The sequence below is a fragment of the Pantherophis guttatus genome, chromosome 11 (assembly GCF_059756535.1).
Source record: "Pantherophis guttatus breed Tessera chromosome 11, ASM5975653v1, whole genome shotgun sequence".
NCBI lineage: Eukaryota > Metazoa > Chordata > Lepidosauria > Squamata > Colubridae > Pantherophis > Pantherophis guttatus.
Window position 1 is genome coordinate 920,571 of NC_142073.1, and position 18,982 is coordinate 939,552.

At 43.1% G+C, this 18,982-nt stretch overlaps 1 protein-coding gene across 2 annotated transcripts in view; it reads left to right on the forward strand.

Annotated features, from left to right (window-relative positions):
* Positions 1–18,982, forward strand: part of ANKRD11 (ankyrin repeat domain 11) — a 118,850-nt gene that overhangs the window by 68,500 nt on the left and 31,368 nt on the right. For both annotated transcript variants that reach the window (XM_034426630.3, XM_087877084.1), the window contains one exon: positions 16,973–17,117. In XM_034426630.3, the coding sequence (XP_034282521.1) occupies positions 17,031–17,117 (87 nt within the window). In that variant the 5' untranslated portion in view covers positions 16,973–17,030. The remainder of the gene's footprint in view (positions 1–16,972; positions 17,118–18,982) is intronic.

Consider the following 18,982-nt stretch of genomic DNA (forward strand, 5'->3'; position numbering starts at 1 on the left):
AAGGGATAAAATAAGTGCCTGGGCAATTGCTCTCACTCTCACTTAATTGACATGATTAAGGCTTTACAACAAAGATATAATTATTGACATAAGTCTATGAGTTTATGTATATTAATTCTTTCTTTCTTTCTTTTCTTTTTCTTTTTATTAAATTTTTATACCGCCCCCTCTCCCGAAGGACTCGGGGCGGTGAACAGCCAAAATTAAAACACACAATACAAATATTAAAATACAATTAAAACAAAATTAAATTATCTTTGGCTACTCCAATTTAAAACCCCTTACCCATAAAATTCACCCAATTACAATTTTTAACCCAGTCCGGCTTGCTGAAATAAAAAAGTCTTCAGGGCCCGGCGGAAGGTCCGGAGGTCCGGGATTAGTCGTATCCCTGGGGGTAGCTCATTCCAGAGGGCGGATGCCCCCACAGAGAAGGCTCTTCCCCGGGGGGTCGCCAGCCGACATTGCCTGACAGACGGCACCCTGAGGAGACCCTCTCTGTGGGAGCGTGTTGGCCGGTGGGAGGTTATCGGAGGCAGAAGGTGGTATCGTAAATAACCGGGTCCTAAGCCATGGAAATATAATTATTAATTAATTATTAATTATTAATAATATAATATAATTATTCCTTATATTTCTGATTATGTTGCAATAAATAAAATCTTTTATCTGCCCCTCACCCCAAACCCCACACCATGTTCCCTTCACTTTCCCAGGTAAGCAATTGAATTAGTTTGCCAGGTAGATGTTATGTTCCCTGAAAACTAGAAGAATTCCTAAGATGACTCATGCATTCTTGCACCACTCTTAACACTACCATATATCAGTATGTTTGCAGAAGAAAATAATGACTTGAATAAAGGATTACATTCAACAAAATCCAGCTACTGAGTCTTTGTAAAAGTGAAGGCTATTGGTGTGCTTGCATTGCATTGTGAATCTGTGACTTAGCCACGAGTTCTTGGGGAGCTTGGGATGTGTATTATGCGTTCCCTTCTGTCCCAGTTGGACAAAAGGATCCTCTGCACCGTATTTGAATGAGCACTGTTTTGGAGCTTCTCATTCAGGGAAGTTTGTAGGTAGTTAATTGTAAGCCTGATGCACTTTATCATCCCAAAGAAATCACTGCCTCTTTTTGGGCTCCCACTGCCTTTCAGTCTGGAAGCTTCAGTTGATGACAAACAAGGCAGTTTGTGATGCTTCTCGCCAGAACTCGTCTTCTGAAGCTTTGGGTTCAGTCAGTTGCCAGATGAGCTTTCCTGCTTTCTGAATCACTTGCACCTTCTCTTGTGATGGATACCGTTTGATGTTTTTATGGGATGGACAATTGTTAGCCTTGCTTGCTCCCCTATCTGCTCCTTGTGTTTGTTCTGGTTCTGCCCAGTTGCTTCTGTGATGCTGTTGAACATCAGTTCAGACCTCCGGAGTCTCATTCCTACATGCCCAAGTGATTCTAGCTTCCTTTTTCTTGGAAATAGCCTTTTCTTTTACCATGTTTCATTACAGAGTTCTTGCTTTTTCATTGTTGAGATTTTTCTTGTTTTCCCATTTTACTGTGTTCTGAAAAATCAAAGAAGGGCCTGGGCAATAGAAAACACATGAGAGTGGAGGCTCACCTAATTGCAGATGTTGTATGAGATAATGATGGGTGCCATTAAGGAGATTGTCTACTTCTGCACCATAGCAACATTTCTCTCCTGAAAGAATTTAGATCTGGACTTTGCCCAGCCTCTTGGTCGCCTCCTTTTCTGTTTCTTGGCTGGATACATTTTTCTCACTATACTCTTTTGCAGAGTTACTACTACACACGTCCGCTAAGAACCTATAGTATTTCTAATGGTAGGGAGGGTTCAGGTTTTCAGATGCTTGCCATTATTTGTAAGATAAAAATGGAAGATTTAAATAATTTCTGTTACTCTCAAAGAAAAAACAAGAAGTTTGGAACTACCAAACATTAATAGAAATGGGTCCTGTTCTTTCTTTCCCCAAAATAGTAGGAAGTAAGGGCCACACTTGTACATTAATAAATTGGAGGTGATTCTTTGCTTTCAGCACCAGAAAGGAAGTCTGCCTCTTTCGACTGTCGATCCCTGTTAGAGTAAGATGGATGGATGCTTATTTCTCCATTGGGTCGTTGGGAGAATCCAGGTTGCGTTACTCTAGCCTTGTAGCTTCTATTCACTGAGTTGAAATTCTGAGGACACGCCTCCCTGGTAATGGTCCCCAGTTTTTCAACTCAGTCTCGGCTCTTTTGGACACTAATTTTCAGCTCTGAGAACTTCTGAGGGAAATTTTTGATTAAAATCCCTGGATTCTTCACGTTGATGAGGAGAATGGAGCAGTTTCAAAGGCTTTTCCGGCAGTTTGCTGCACCCGATTCCTTGCACTTCACAGCTGATCATATCAGGCCAGTAACATCGGCAAGGGCCCCTGGACTATCCACAGCTGCAGAAAGGGGCCTGGAGTTCCTGACCGCTCCACTCATACTCTATTTAGTAGGGAGCCACGGAAGCCGCATGGTCGCATAAGCCTGCACTTTTTTTTCCAAACAAAAAACAACATAAAAGCATCATCCTTTCAAACAATTACAGACAGTGTTTCGGTCGGTTAAAATCTTTTCGTGCTCACAAACTCTTCAAGATATCAATATATGACACCTGTTTCTTTTCCACTAAAAAAAAGACAAATTTTTACACATTTTATCTTAATTTCATTTCATATATCATATTTCATCTCCATGTTTTATTATCTATCCATTGATAAAATAAATCCCATATCAAATAGTATTGTATAATAAATACCATCCCAGAGTGCGAGCCTTCCTCAGGGGAGCCTCCAATCTGAAGCCCCCAGTGGTGCACTGCTACCCTACCTGGGATTTGCCCAGGGTGTTGCAGGCCCTTACTGCGGCACCATTTGAACCCTTAAGAGAGGCCAGCCTACGTCTCCTCATGTGTAAGGTGGCTTTCCTGGTGGCCATCACATCAGCCAGATGGATATCAGAGTTGGCGGCTTTATCGGTGAGAAAGGACCTCTGTTTTTCATCCAAGCAGGTTGGTTCTGCAGTTGGACCCTGCCTTTTTTCCAAAGGTGAACTTCTTGTTTCACCAAGCACAGGAGTTGATCTTGTCTGATTTCTGTCCAGGGCCTCGACACGCCTTGAAGAAGAAATGGGAATACTCTGGATACTAGGAGGGCCCTCCGCGTTTGCATCACAAGGACTGCTTCCATCAGGAAGACTGAGTCCCTGTTTGTTTCTTTTCAGTCGTCAACTCTAGGCCACAAGGTGACACCTTCCACTGTGGGTTGTTGGCTATGGACATGTATTGCCAGGGCCTATGAGCTTCAGGCTCTCCCAGTGCCTAGAAGGATTACAGTGCATTCAACCAGGAGTGTGGCCACGACGGCAGCCTGGGCAACGCAGGCTTCTGTGGAAGAAATTTGTCGGGCAGTGACATGGATGTCCCAGTTGCCATTCATCCGACACTCTAGACTGGATACTTACGCTTCAGCGGAGGCGGCCTTCGGCATGAGGAGGCGGAGACTCCAGACCAGAGCAGTTCCCGCCCATAGGACAGCCAAACTTAGGTATGTCCCAACCTGGATTCTCCCATCGACCCAATGGAGAAGGGGTGTTGGTCTTACCTGATGCGCCCTTTCTCATGGAGGTCGATGGGAGAATCCATTCCCACCCAGTTGACTGTCTTGTCCAGAGTCTGGGAGGAGCTACGTTTGGACTAGAGATGGACTACAAGATTCGCTTCATCTTCGTTTTCAGCTGGGGACTGTTACCGGGGAGGCATGTCCTCAGAATTTCAACTCAAGTCAATAGAGCTACGAGGCTAGAGTAACCCAACCTGGATTCTTCTGTCAACCTCCATGAGAAAGGGCTATCAGGTAAGACCAACGCCCCTTTTCCATGAAGAGCCATGGCTGGCTTTTCTCCCCATTGAATTTGGGGCATCTCTAGGTTGGGCTGAAAGTTAATCATGGGTCAAAGTTACCCAGGCTGAGAGTGGATTAAAACCTGATTCAGAGCTTACATCTTAACCAGTGTCTGAGCTTTTTTAGTAAGCCCAGCTTGAATTCTGTTTCATATTATTATAGGTTCTATGTTTGTCCTGTATTTAAAAAAACAATTGTACATAAGCTGCAGGAAGGTGCTTTTTTCCACCAAGTGATGCCTGCTTGAGCTGGTTGTTTGGGGGGGGGGGAGGAGAAACCACCTGTATTTGCATTATCATGTTGCAGTGTTTTTGTAACATTTAAGTCAAAGTTTCAAACTCCAAAGATGACAAAATGTGTCTTCCAATGGCATGTTACATCAGACTCAACAAGAACGGATATAGAAGACATTTTTTACACTTTAGTGTCACAAACCCTTCCTCACTAGAAATGAGAAAAGGGAAAGTTTAAGAATGAGAACTAGGAGAGAATCTGTCTGTCCTGTGAGCTTTGCTGTTATTTCCTGCCGTCTGTCCTCTGTGTTCCCTTCATGTTTCTGATGGGAGCTCGTTCCTCAGAGATAAGCGTCGGCACGTTGCCAATCTGTAAGATGAATGTGTATTTGTGCTGATATTCTAATACAGTACTCTCTTGCCCAAACTGTAACATACCACAAAGTCTGTAGGATTAGATTCTTTTGGAGAATTGTGTTAATCTGCTAGGCCTTGTTTGTGAGATTGATTTACCCACAAGCAGTAAAATACAAGAGAACCAGGAAATGTGAGAGATTGTAACCAATCGTAGGGACATTCCTTCTTTTGCTTGGATGCTTCTTTGGTCAGAGTTATTATGGATATAGTTTTAAGTGTATAATTAAGAATATTTTGCAGTAATTTTCTTTCAGTTTTGTACGTGTGTTCTAAATGACTTCACCAATAGACATGAATAAACTATGTGGATCAAAAACTAAAAAAGAATCCTGTTTGTATCATATGTTTCCATTCTGATTGACCGTAAAAACAGCATTTTGAAATGCTTAGTGATTGTGTGCAAGTCATGCTCTTCAGTAGTTGGAAAGTAATACGATGCAAATATTAATTCCCCCTTGCCTTTCTCTTTCCTTGCAAGATAAGACAGTCTAGGCTGCAGCTTGTTCAGTCTCCATCAGCCTTTGAGTTGGAGGCCTCTGTCGATGTGTCTGGTGTCCCTGGTGAGCCTCTCTGGCCCTTGCCTTCTGCAGAAACACACAACCATTTTACGCTTAGGAGGTTTGCTGGTGGAGCAGTAAAGAAATGCCCTGATGGTGGTGACCCTTTTAGAAAAGAATAACCGGCTGCGTTAAATCAGCTGCAGTTTTTATTTGGGCCAGTCCGTTCTTTGACAGCAAGACCCTCCAGAACTAGTGGGCTGTTCTTAGTCTCCAAAAGGCTGCCCGTCCTTGATTGAAGGAGAGGCCGTGAAATCCACATGCGCCTCTTTTGTTCCAGTTGCTCTCATGCATTTACCTGAGCCCATGTTAATAATTGCCAGAATGTACTTTTGTGCCCATTATTTGATTTTTCTTCCTCACGATGCGCAAAAGTAGATAATGAAATCAATTTGCTCACTTCGTAGATCCATGCAGTTGGCTTGAGCTACGTTGCCAGGAGACAACAGGGCCAGGCTGCCTCCAGGGCCGGGGTTTGTACAGGCGGTGCTGGGGCGGCAGGTCCTGCTGCCCTCTGCAGACATCCTTCACAAGAGGGTGAAGCTCCTCGGATTTACAAAAGCAGCCAGAATTAGGACACCAGATTAAGAAATGAAAGCAACAACATTTAGAAGCTTATAATGCACTTTGAAATGGACCAAACAAACACTACAAAAGCTAGTTAGCAATCAAATGGCCACTTGGAATAAATAATAAAAATGTACAAGGGGAAAGGGAAAGCTTTGGGCCTGGAGGGAACCATAGCTGTAGGATGAGGTGGTTGAGATGATGATGTAAAAGGAAGAAAAGCTGCAGCCCGTCATTAACTCTTGCTCTGCATCCCAGCATGAGAACGCTGAATCCAAGCGCTACTGCCGAGACTCTAGAAGAGCCCAGTTAAGAAGACAACCGGCTCCAGCAACGGCAAAGCTCCCTTTGGGAGCCAGAGGGGAAGAAGGAGGCTCGCTTAACGCTGAAAGAGATCTGGGAGCGGGTCTGCACAGAGGCAGTCACACTATTTCAGCCTCACTTTCCTCGCAGGATGGCTGCGAGACTCAAATGCCCAGGAGAGAAAATGGAAGTGCAGTCTGTTCCTGGCTCCTTAGAGAAAGGATGAGATAGAGTAATTTGCTGTGGATTAAGCAAATGGTTGTGGCTTGTGGGCAACTCTTATTTCAGGGATTTGGAAATGCTGCTTGTTGTTGTTGCAATCATTTAAAATTGTTATTAAAATGGAAAAGTCAACATTAAAATGGTCCGTCTTGACACCCTTCTTAATTCAAACAAATGGATGCGGGCAGTGGTGAAATGTAAAATTTGTTACTACCGGTTCTGTGGGTGTGGCTTGGTGGTGGGGGGAGTAATGTGATGGTGAGTGTGGCCAACTTTTTTTTTACTTTTAAAAGCACTTTTCTAAAACCTTAAGAGGTTGCAGAAAAAAATGCTTTTAGAAGCCTCTGACGATCAGGCAACTTAGCTGGGATTGCCAGAGGCTTTTAAAGGCATTTTTTTTCCTACAACCTCTTCAGCTGAAGAGGTTGCAGAAAAAAATGCTTTTAAAAGCCTCTGACGATCCCAGCTGAGCCACGCGATCATCATAGGCTTTTTTTTTTTTTTTTTACTTTTAAAAGCATTTTTTCGGCCGAAGAGGTTGCAGGAAAAAATGCTTTTAAAAGCCTCTGACGATCCCAGCTGAGCCACGCGATCATCATAGGCTTTTTTTTTTTTTTTTTACTTTTAAAAGCATTTTTTCGGCCGAAGAGGTTGCAGGAAAAAATGCTTTTAAAAGTTTTAAAAAAACAGCCTCTGATGATCGCGCGGCTCAGCTGGGCATGGGGGGGGGGCAGGGATCTTTGCTACTGGTTCTCCGAACCACCCGCTGCCATCGCTACTGGATTGGGTGATCTGGTCCGAACTGGGAGCATTTCACCCCTGGATGGGGGCCAAGTCTTCCCAAGCCACGCAGGGCTTTGGAAGTCTCCAGAGGCATCGTGTGAACTCTTGTGAGCTACTGAAGGTTTTGGAAGCTGATGTGAAGAGGGTCCAGGAGCTGCTCTGGATGGGCTACGCAGCCTCCCCGCAGCAGGAGAAAAATGCCTGAAGGGAAGTGGTGCATGGCAGATCTTTGGGAGTGCTGGGGGGGGGGAATCATGCTGTTCCCCCAGGCTTGTGCACCTGGGAAAGCAGCCCAAGGCAGTACTTGGGAGTCACAACGCAGGCACTAGGGCTGGGGCAGGGGCAGTTGGCTGGCTGCTAAAAACTCTGGGCCTCTACTGTACTCTAGCCCAGTTCAGGGCTGCTGCTGCCAAATACCACAATGCAGGACTGGACTGTGATGGCTGTGACTTTGCACAACATTGCAGCACACCCCCAGCTCATGCGTGGCCTGCACCAGGCCTCTGCTTAATGACCATAACGGGGAAATGCCAGGATTCTACTTTGAATTATTTTATTTAAAACATGTCCATCTTTTTAGGTAGAAAATATTCAAAAGAGAGTAGAACTATTTTAAGTAAACAAATTTTAAATAAAATAATTAAGCTGCAGCTGAATTAATTCTGCTTTTCATTGCCTGGCTGTCTGTGAGAAAATTCAGCAGAATGACTCACTAGCTGAAAAGCCAGTCTTATGAATGCAAAAATTCTGGAGTTTTCAGTGTTGGGAGTTGGAGTAGTGTCATACTTTGTGATGAAGCATCTTTCCAGAATATAAAGACATTTGGAGTTTATATTTAGCATGAACCTTGTGGTTCTGGTAATCCCCTAATATTTCTCTGTTTAATTTTGAATGCTTCCTGCAGCCCCTTGAAATGAGCTCTACGGCTGATGCCTTCATGCTGATGAATCAGCAGAAGTATTTGCTGTTGGACTAGTACAATCTCACCGGCAAAACAGGAGAATCATTAAGGCCTAGACAGGATTTTACATCGGTCATTACATTGGTTTTCTTTCTTTTAGGTTAAAGAAAGTCTACAAAGGCATCACCATTCAGGAGATAAATTTGAGAGTGTTATGCTTGTAAAGATAAAACTTGTAGTCACACTTATTCTCGATAGAAGAGAATATTTATACTCGGGATTTAACTGTGGAGTCTTTGATGCTCTCTGAGCTTGGTTGTTTGCATGCAGATATTTCGTTACCTAACTAGATAGCATCATCAGTGTGAGTGAGTGCGGGATTGCACCCTATTTATATACAGTAGTTTGCCCTGCTAGTGTTGTTGGTGTATTGCCTTGAATAGGGTTTTGTTTTCTGCTTTATTGTTTGTCTGGTGCTAATCCCTGCTTGAGAGCCAGTTTGATGTCGTGGTGAAGGCATTGAGCTAGAAACCAAGAGACCTGAGTCCCAGTCCTGCCTTAGGCACAAAGCCAGCCAGGGCTCTTGGGCCAGTCACTTTTTCTCAGCCCTAGGAAGGAGCCAGTGGCAAACCACTTCGAAAAACCTTGCCAAGTAAACTGCGGGGATTTGTCCAGAGAGTCTCTGGGAATAGGACATAATTGAATGATAGGGAATTTTTTTTTCTTATTTGGGTGTTGGCTGCTGGAAAGGATGTGTTTTTATTTCCTTAGCTTTTTTTGTTGTCTCTTTTGAATGGTGTGCAAATGTGGTTTTTGTGTGTATTGACGGCTGATTTGGCTGATGCCAAACTTCTAGGAATTCCCTCATGGTTTCAGATTAGGTTGATCTCATTGTTTACCAGTTGAAACTATGGTTGAACTGAGTCTATGTGTGGTTAAACTGAGGAGTTTTTATTGTGTCCCTACTACGTAGGACAGGCAGGCAGAAGACTTAACAGAGTGCATCTATAATACTAACTAGCAGTCAGCTAAATCTATTTTTGTACCACAGCAGCATGCCTCTTTTTGTTAACACATTTCCTGTTTTGTTAAATATTACAACCTTCTCTAAAGCACCTTCTTTTTGCTGTAGTTCTGGGTGATAGAAAGGACTTCATAGAGAGCAGGCATGGAAATAGCCCCACCTCTTTGCTACTACTAGTTTGGATTAGGCTAGTTGGAGGTAACTTGATAAATTCATAATACTTTTCATCTTACCCTTTGAATTCAGGACTAGAGAAGAATTAAGAGTATTTATTTCTGTGCTTTTACAGTATCCACATAGGGCAGATAGAGAAATTTTAGAGTGTTATGTGAAGAAGGAAGCTTCCCTGGACTTCCAACATTTGAGGAGGCCTAATGAGAAGAAGGTCTGGAGTGGCCCTTCCCCATCACTTGGAAAGGCTCTGCTTTTTGCAAGAGCCCAGAAGTGCAAGCAGGTTCTTTAATGATCTCATTGCCTAATGAAAAAGGATTCCTTTCTTTTAGGGCTGCTGCTCCATTAAGTTCTTTATTTGATAGTTGAAGATGAAACAAACTCATTAAGATCCTAAGTTCTGTTTCAGAATAGTTCAAAAATACTGATCCTCATTATTATTATTTATTAAATGTATATGCTGCCTGATTCCAAATGATTTGGGGCTTACAGATAAAAACTTTTTTAAAAATACAACAATAGACAAAAATGAAGAGTAAAAATGGGAAGAATGATCAAAAAACAAGATGAGAAATTGGATTGTCTAAATGAGTGTGCACATTAAGCAGGAAAAACATCATAATAAATAGTAGAAGTTATACTGGAATGTCACACAAAGGTTTACTTACCTTTTCCTTCGCTCTTTATACCGAAAGTTAACAGGAAGCATTTAATGACAAATGCACATCAGGTTTCTGCCTTGGCAGTTACACTTGGTTCTGCATCGTTCACAGAAGCCTAAATTTATTTGTTTAAAATTTACAGTATCTGGACGTCTGCATGCTTGTTACTTAATCATCCTTTTACTTATTCTCAGTATCAATTAAAACTATGTAATACTATGCGTTCCCAAGAGGGAACTGAAATTGAAGAAAAATCATTGTAACCTGAAAGTTATAAAATGGTTGGGCTTCCTTTTCTGTGCACAATGGAGTTACCAGGGTTTGTTTCGCTCGATGGTGCAAAATAAAACCTCACGACAGGCACCCATTTTGCCTCTGAACAGCCTTAAGAGTGGCCTAGTCCACCGCATAGACCATTCGGCTGTGAACCTGGGTGGATAATTGAATGTTCTCCCCTTGAAGCTTGTAAGTACTCGGTGGAGCTGGGAGCAAAGAAAAAACAGGGGCCTTTCATTCAGAGTCCTTGGAGCCTAGCAGAGATTGCTGGCTCCCTATCATCGGGCATAAAACCATTGCATCTTCACGTTGGCTCATTTGGGGGCTTTGCAGGCTGGGCTCCTGCTGTTGTACTGGCCAAATCCCCTTGGCACAGCTGCTGCTTGCCAGCCACCTCTCTTCCTTCGGGGCTCTCACTTCCGGGCATGTCGGGTCATTCTGATCTGGATGCCTTCAACCAGTGAAGATCAGGAACACACCCTCCCCAGCTCTTACGGGTTTTAAGCAGAATCCCAGGGTGATGGAAGTTGGCAGCAGTTAAATTAACTCAGCATTGGAGTTCTCTTGCAGGTTCTGTTCCCGAAGTGCTTGGATTGCACTTCCTCTGACTGGTGTCAGCAGAACCTCCAAAATGAAGTCGCAGCCTAAGAAGTCCTTAAAAGCTGCTGTAGCTTCCTGTCTAAAGAGAATTTTGATTCCATTCTTTTATTTCAAAAGCCCTGATCATTAGATGTTAAGTTAATGTAAAAATAAAGTCTCCTTTGACTCAAGGCATCAGTGGAGTATACGGGGCAGAAGTGATCTTCTGATGCCTTTTTCCAAGATGTTTTGAGTTGCCGGTTGGGTCTCCTGCCTGAGATTTCTTGGAGGTCTCCATCCAGATAGTAGCTAGACTTCAAACTATTTAGGTACCTGTCCCATTCAAAGGAGGAGCCTGTCCTGGATTAGAATGGCAGAGGGTCTTTCTACAAGTGCCTCTTCAGAAAAAAATATTATTTAAATTTGTATATTTTTTGGTACACAACTAAAACTAATAACACTGTGGTGGGGCAGATTTTTGATGGAAGCCATATCATTACTATGATATTATAATCTGAGAATAATCAAATCAACATCTGAATGTTAGGGAAATTTCTGAAATCTATTAAGCCAAACTAATATTTGAAGCATGCCTCTTCCTTCCCTCTCAACACCCCCGCCCCCATCAAACCTTTATTACGGCCTCTAGGCCCGAGAGGTCCTTTAAATAAAGAGAGAAGCACCTTGGAAACAAATTTTGGCTATTAAAATTGGGGGGGGGGGGAAGGGATCCTTAAAAGCAGCAGGCCCAGAAGTGGCCTAGAGAAGAACCTGTATTTCTGGGTTTGAAGCAATACTTCCAAGACCAGAGGTTCAGGCTTCTCATTTGCCTATGGACTGAAGTCTGATCAAATTAAAAAGCATATAATTATCACCAAGCACTTCGTTTAGCATCCCACGTGTGCCGGTGCAGGAAGAAGAGATAGAGCTAAAATGCCTGGAGATATTACAGCAGCTTGTAATAACTTGTTTGTGGCATGCACTATTTCAAACTTTACTTACTTTATTTGGCTTTACCTTACTTTTAATAGGCTTTTCATCCCAGAGGATCCAGAGTAGTTTCAAAAAGTCTTGAAACCACAAAAAGGCAACAGTGCTTAACAGTACCATAAACATTGAACACAAAGCTCATTTTAAAACAAACAATATTCAGACTTCAAGGCCGCTCACTTCCACAAATGCTGGAGTGAACACACATACCTCCGCTGGCCTCAGCCCCCATTATTCTCCAGCATGGCTGCAGTCGAGGAAGAGCCACTGCTCAGAGAAAGGGAAGCTTTCCGGACATTTTCACAACCTTTTGCATGGGGTGGCGGGGGGAGGAGGAAATGCACAGCCCAGCACACACCCCTTGTAGAAACACCCCCCGCTCCAAGTCTGCAGCTGCCTTTCAGCCGCAAAAAGCACCGGGTGGCAGGAGAGCCTGCCAGTCTCCCAGAGGGCAAAGCAGGGGAAGCCAGAGGGGGAGAGGGAGGGGCAGCCTCCGCAGGATGGGACCTTCCGGCTCCCCGCAAGGCCCCCTCACATCACTCTTCTCACCACCCTCCCTTAAGGGGGGTGCCGCATTTCCATACGTTTTCCCACCCAGAGACTAGGTCTAGGAACTAGGAGAAAAACCACCTCTCTCTTAAAAAAAAAAGGAAAGAAAGAAAGCTTTTATGAAAGCACTGACATTTAAACTCCTAACCTGCCCTTTTGTTGAATAATTTTTCTGAACTTTCCAGGACAGCTTCTGTTGGGCAGGCTTGCTGGCCAGGTGGAGGTGGTGGCTCCTGTGGGTAGAAGAGGCCCCTCCAAACTGCCTGTGTTTGGCCTTTCCGGTCATTTTCAGGTCAGGGCAGACTTAGCTTGCATGTTAGCCTCCCCTTCTCTTTAATCTATATCTGCCTAACCATAATAGGGTTTCACAGATTGAAAGTCCGTTGTGATTTATAGGCTGCTTTGTCTCTGGAAGGTTTCTCCCTCCGCCTCAATCCCTTATACCCTTTTTTTCCCCCAAAGAGGAACTTCATCAACTGGTTTATGAAAATGATTTTAACATGGGGAGGGTTATTATTTCAGGTTGAATAGGTAGAGATACCTAGGCAGGGCTTGGTGGAGTCCAGTTGCACATGCTTAGTTGTTGGCCAGATCTAAATAGTGGTTTTGTTCTTTGTTGTTGCTGAGAATAATTGGAGGATTATATAGTATCTTTCCAAGCCTATTTAGGTGTCCATAGAGACAAAATTGCTTGGACAAGACTTTAGTTGAGCTGTCTTGTTTTCTAAATAATATTCTGCATAGAAAGCAGACTCGTAGTTCAGGAAAGTAGATGGTAAGAAATTATAGCTGACCATTTTTACAAGGCAAGACTTTAAAAAAAAAAAAAAGAACATAGAGGCCATTCCCCCCCCTCCCCCACTGGTAGAAGGCTGGTTCAAAGTGTGTAACTGTAACTCTGCTCTTTCCCCCACCTCAGACTCCTTAACAATGTGCTGTAAAACAAAATGGAGATTTCAGGCACTGCTGGTAATTGTTGTGCAAATATAATACTCCCTTCAAGCTGCTAAATAGGCCAGTGCTCTGTTTACACCAAGAGGCAGCCAGCTTTCCAAGTGTAATGAGTCAGCTACATGAACAGAAGGGGTGTGGAATTAATCTGGCATCCCATCCGTCTGGCTGGCTCTCAGAAAACCAGGTTTTCAACCTCCCTGTAAAATAGGTATATATCCTAACTACAAATGGCTCTCTTGCTCTCCAGAACAAGCAAGCAATTCCCCCCCACCCCCGAGCGTAATTGAACCAAATGCATGGCCAAATGCCCTTCGTGGATTCATTTTGAACTGGAATATCCATTTGGAGGTGGCTGTCAGTGAATATATTCAGAAAGGATTGAATGTCCCGGCTCCCATTTCTCACAGGCTGTTTTTTATTTTACCTTAAGTGTTTGACTAAAGAAAATGAGGACGCCTGCTGATGTCATGCAGAAGCTCTGGCTGAATAAGGGACTACTGACTTGATTATTTCTCGGGGCCCGGCTAATTTTTTTTTTTTTAATTTGATTTATATGCCACCCTTCTCCGGAGACTCAGGGCGGCTTACAATGCGCTAAGCAATAGCCTTCATCCTTTTGTATCTTTATACAAAGTCAGCTTATTGCCCCCACAACTGGGTCCTCAATTTACCTCCCTTAGAAAGGATGGAAGGCTGAGTCAACCTTGAGCCTGGCGAGATTCGAACGTGCAGTAATTGCAGGCAGCTGGTCTTAATAACAGGGTGCTTTAGACCACTGTACTACCAAGGCTCTTTGTGTCAGCCATCACAAAATGAAGATGATGACGCAATATGTTCCCCTTGCTTATTGTGAGCCCAGACCTAACTTTCCCCCCTGATTTGACAATTGATTGGAAATTTTGAATGATCTGTGGCCGTGTTTCTCAGCGGTGGCAACTGGAAGATGTGTGGACTTCACCTCCCAGCTTTGCTGGCTGGGGAATTCTGGGAGTTGAAGTCCACACGTCTTCCAGTTGCCAAGGTTGAGAAACACTGATCTATGAGATCTTAAAGAAGCAATTTCTGAGGAAAGGGAGCTTGGTTGAAGCTTTAGGATCTGAAGATGTTTTAATGGGGGCTTATGTTTGAAAAATGAGCATTTTGAAAAGAAGAAAAGGCACCTCACCTTTTTCCTATGCAGGAATAGTTGGGGCCTTAACTAACCACTAAGAGTTGCCTAACTGGATTATAGTTACTAAATGAGGAGCATATTCTGAGTGTAGCACTACAGGGCACGTATCTCTGTTTAGTGGGATATAAGCAATCGTATTTTGACTTGCAAGGTTGTCTCTTACAATAGAAATCCTATCCTTTAACGGTCTAAACCTGCTTGGGATAAAGTTGGATTTTGGTTGTGCTGGTGGCATACTAGCCAAAGTGTGCCCAAACTGGCAAGTACTGTCCTCATTGCTAACAGGGAATGTTGCATTTGCCTATTGATGCGGTTAATCTGTCCGCTAGCTTCCTAAAAAGGATTGTATGATAGCCACGATGAGCAGCCAATGTTAACAGAGTTAGAGGTGATCATAACATATAGAAGACTGGGCCTTGCCATGTAAGGGCAAGCGCCCTTGCGTAAATGGCAAACGGTATAAATTAATAAATGAAAGGAAAAGTAGGGCAGTATAAGGAAGGTACTTAGTAGAAATCTGACCAAAAGTGTACAAGAGGCAATGGGGAGCAAAATTTGGGAAATGCAAATGTTCTTTTATATGGGTGAGGAGTGTGCAGGCTAGATTTTTGTTCTTTAGCAGGAAAGGATGTATGGGTCTCCTTGGTCGTTAATGCATTTATTTAAAAATACATAAGGAATGTATGTATGTATTGTATGCATGTATGACACTTGTGTGTTTTTCATGCATACGATGCTATTATTGTTGACTGAGAACCCGGGTGTACTGGATGTATTAAGAGACTGAGCAGCCCTAACCATGGTAGCTCTTCCCTCGTACAAACAGTCTTTCCCTGAAGATTTGTTGGTTAATAGCAACTATAGAATAGTTTACAAACTGTTTTGATTGCCTCCATTTCTGCTTTTGAGTCTTGTCATCAATGTTTAAGTTGAATACCATTTGCTTTCCCTAAACCTTCATCATTTATATGGTATCAGTATTTGTGGTTCACAGGTCAAAGGACTCACCAATCCAACAAAAAGAAGGGCTCCATTTGATACCTGCATATTTTCCGGCATCACTTTTTATACTTTTTTTTAGTTGGAGTCTATTGTTGGCTGAATTTTATTTTAAAAGAATATATCTTGTCTTTTCAACTGACAAATGGCTTTCAAGGCTGATGTTAGAAACAAAGGATTATTGGGGATTTATCTACTTAATATTTTAGTGTTGGCTTTAGTGTCCAAGATACTTGTAATTCAGAGCTGTAAATGCTAGAAAAGGTCAGGAACCTGTAAATAGAGCAGGCCAGATATCTGGCTGAATAAAAGAAATTCAGATAACTCACCCTGCAAGTTAATGTGTTACTCACCCATGCTGTAAATGAAATTTCAGCTGCTTTCATTATATTGTAGAACATCTTACTGCCACAATTCAGTAAAATAGAAGAAAACTCTGGTAATTATAACGTAGTGTGACATCGTTTCCAAGATATGGATTTAGGAATTTTTTGTCTTGAACCCTTATTGTGTGGCTTATTTTGTGCTCAGTCACTGGACCTAGGGCATCAAAGCGGTGAGAAAGCTGTTACGTTTTTCATGGAGCTCTTGCTTTAAAGAGAATCGATTTGAGCCTGGTATACGTCTCTCCTTTTTCTTTTTCTTTCCCCACGATGCATGCTGTAAAAAATTCAGGATTCCTTAGAGAAAAGAATGATATATTTTTTTTACTCACCTCTTTCCCCCAACTCCTCCCTAATTAGTCATGGTACTGGAGTCTCCGTGCTTCTGAACAGCTTCTTTCAGCTGGATTGGAAAGCTAGCTGCATAGGGGTAGCCAGATAATGGGATGTGGCAACACTCTCTGTGTGGTAGGTAGTGAGGGAAACCTTTTTTGGTGCTCTGTCTCCTTTGGTTAAAACAAGGCCATCATGTGGTTGAATTCTATAGTGACTGTAAAGTCTGTTGGAGATAGGTTACAATGTTTACTACTACTATTACTACTGTTGCTACTATGTGCTGTAAAATTCAGTTGTTTTTTTAATCTTGTAACCAAGCAACTCACAGCATGGATAACAAAGCTTTGTTGTTGTGCTTGTGAATTGTGCTTCGCCTAGACGTGTGTGTGTGTGTGTGTGTGCGCGCGCACACACACACACACGTAACCCTGAGTGGCTTGGGGAAGGCATTTTCTCCGTTGTGTGAAAAACATTAGGTGCCGCCTTTATAGTTTCCCATCTTCACTTTCTTGTTTGATATCAGAAGCAAATTTCTCTGGCAATTTACCATTTGCTATAAATTGCTTTATATGACACTCCCATGAGCAACAGGACTATTCAATTTAATTGCATCAGACATATGAACAAGGAATTGCAGTTTGATGAAAAAGTAGGTGCATATTTGCATGTACATGTATGCATATTAAAAAAAAAAAATTATCCCTTTAAGGAATCCAGAAAAATTGTCCTTTGGAGCCATTTTCTGCATGCAAGGATTTGCCTCTCAGGTGGCCTTGGGAGGCTGCCTGCATTCCTTCGCAGGTGAACCGGAAAGGCTGGTTCCCATCACGGCTCTTGGCTTGCCCGGGTCCAGAGAGGCTCAGCCCGGGTCTTGATTATTGTTAGCGGTCATCCCCTCCCCCGCCTTTTTCTTCCAAGCCATGGCTCACCTGTGTGTTTCCTTCTTGCAGACAGTTGATGATGAAGCGACGGCAGCATAAATGAAGGACAAGTAAGGAAGGCAGAACGATGCCCAAGGGTGGGTGTTCTAAAACACCACAATCGGACGATTTCTCTCTCAGCAACAACATGGTGGAGAAACAAACGGGGAAAAAGGTAATGTGTCTTTTTCATGTTTTCAGTACTTGGGTGCATTTTGTTGGGAGAACCTTCTTCATGTGCTCTCCACCACCCCCCCACCCTCTCCACCTGGCAGCAGCCACTTACCTGCCCGCCAGGCTGCTGGTGAGCCACCTTGCAGTTTCCTGCCAGTTTCTCCACAGATTTGGTAGTGGGAAACCAGCAAGAAATTGCCTCGCTTGATGGCCACAGGATTTGGGTAATGATAGCAACTGGGACTGCAGAGATTGCTGTTACTAAGCAGTGCAGTCGCTCTTTCTGACCGCATCATTTAGTGATGGAAATTTTCCAACAGGAATTCAAGGATGACCTGAATATAGTTGCAAATGATAAAATAGGTGTTGCTGCAGGTCTTCATGCAAACAGCTGTTTTTCTTCCCACCAATGCAGTGAAACTTCTTGAAGAAGCAGGTGTGACTTGCAGTTTTTAGGAATGTTGGGAATGTAATCTCCAGAATGTGATTTCCGCTGCTTTCCCTTGTTTCCTAGCAGGGTGGGCGTGACAAGACTTATCAAGAATCGATCTTCCATGCTTGCTTACCTTTTCTGTTCTCGCCCTGTACAAAAGAGCACATGCTGTGTTCACAAAGGGCCGAGCAAAGCTGGTTGAATTGGCTGCAAGGAGGGGCACCAGCCCGTTTCTAGTTATCTGCATTGCTGTTGTGCCGGAACCATGAAGGAGGGGAAAGGCAGTTGGTCATGAGACCTTTGCTTCTAGGGATTGCTGTGCCTGCACGTCTGGAGTGAGCACAGTTTTAAATTTGTCTTGTGTTTGTCAACACTTCCCAAAGGCTTCGCTCCACGTGGCTTCCTCTGCAGGAGAATGCACAGGGCTGGGAATCCCATTCCAAGCCTTGGCCAGAAACCAGTGTGAGACTGGTGTTAAACTCAAAGTGCTTTGTGGGATGAGCATGGCTTCCCCTCAAAGCAAGTGGGAGAGAAAATAGTGTGTTCATTATTGACTGAAAATCCATCAGTTCCCTGCAAGCTATCTGGTCTTTTCTCTAGATATTCCTCTATAGCATGTCACAGCCACCCAATTGGGAGCTGTTGTCCCTGCAGCAAAAACTTGCCGAATTGTGTGAATTTTGATTTTTGTTTCACAGAATTTAACGTATGTATCACCTAGGCTTTGATAAACAAGCTAGTAGGAGAAATATGTGCACAGTTTCTCACCACTGCTGTTTTCCATCTGCTTCATTAAATCGCAAAACTAAAATCTTTCTTTGTAATATGAGTTAAAAGGGGTGGAGATGTTGCTAGTTCTCAGTCTCAGAAAGGCCATAGGACTTTATAATGTGATGGAAGCATTTTGGCCCTATTCCAACTTCCATTTCTATCATCTTACATCCACAACCTGATTAGCTGTAAGGGATCCTGGGGATTGTAGTCCCATAGCAAAGTAAAAGAGCCTGCCTCCCTCCCTCCCTCCCTCCCTCCCTCCCTCCCTCCCTAAACGTCAGTCAGAATTATTTTGGTGGAACTGTTCTCCTTGGAGCATAGCTGGGATTTAAGCTTTCTTTGTCTCCTTCTGCAGAGTTTTGGGCAATGAGTATATCTGTTTCTTCAGATGTAAAATAAAACTTTATATGGTTGAAGTCCAAAAAAGCTGGACTAAATTATCTGCCATCATGGTTGGGGTCATATTGTGACCTGTTTAATACTATCCCAAAGGTGTCTGCAGAATGAATAATTCATCAAAATGATGAAATAGGTGTTTTGTGTAAGCTGTGCCCTTTTTTTGTGTGTGTGTATCAAACATCACAATGCTGCTGGTGCCTAAAAGTAGACAAGAGCCTTAACCTATTGATGCTGTTTTTCAGATTGTGTTTGTTTTATTC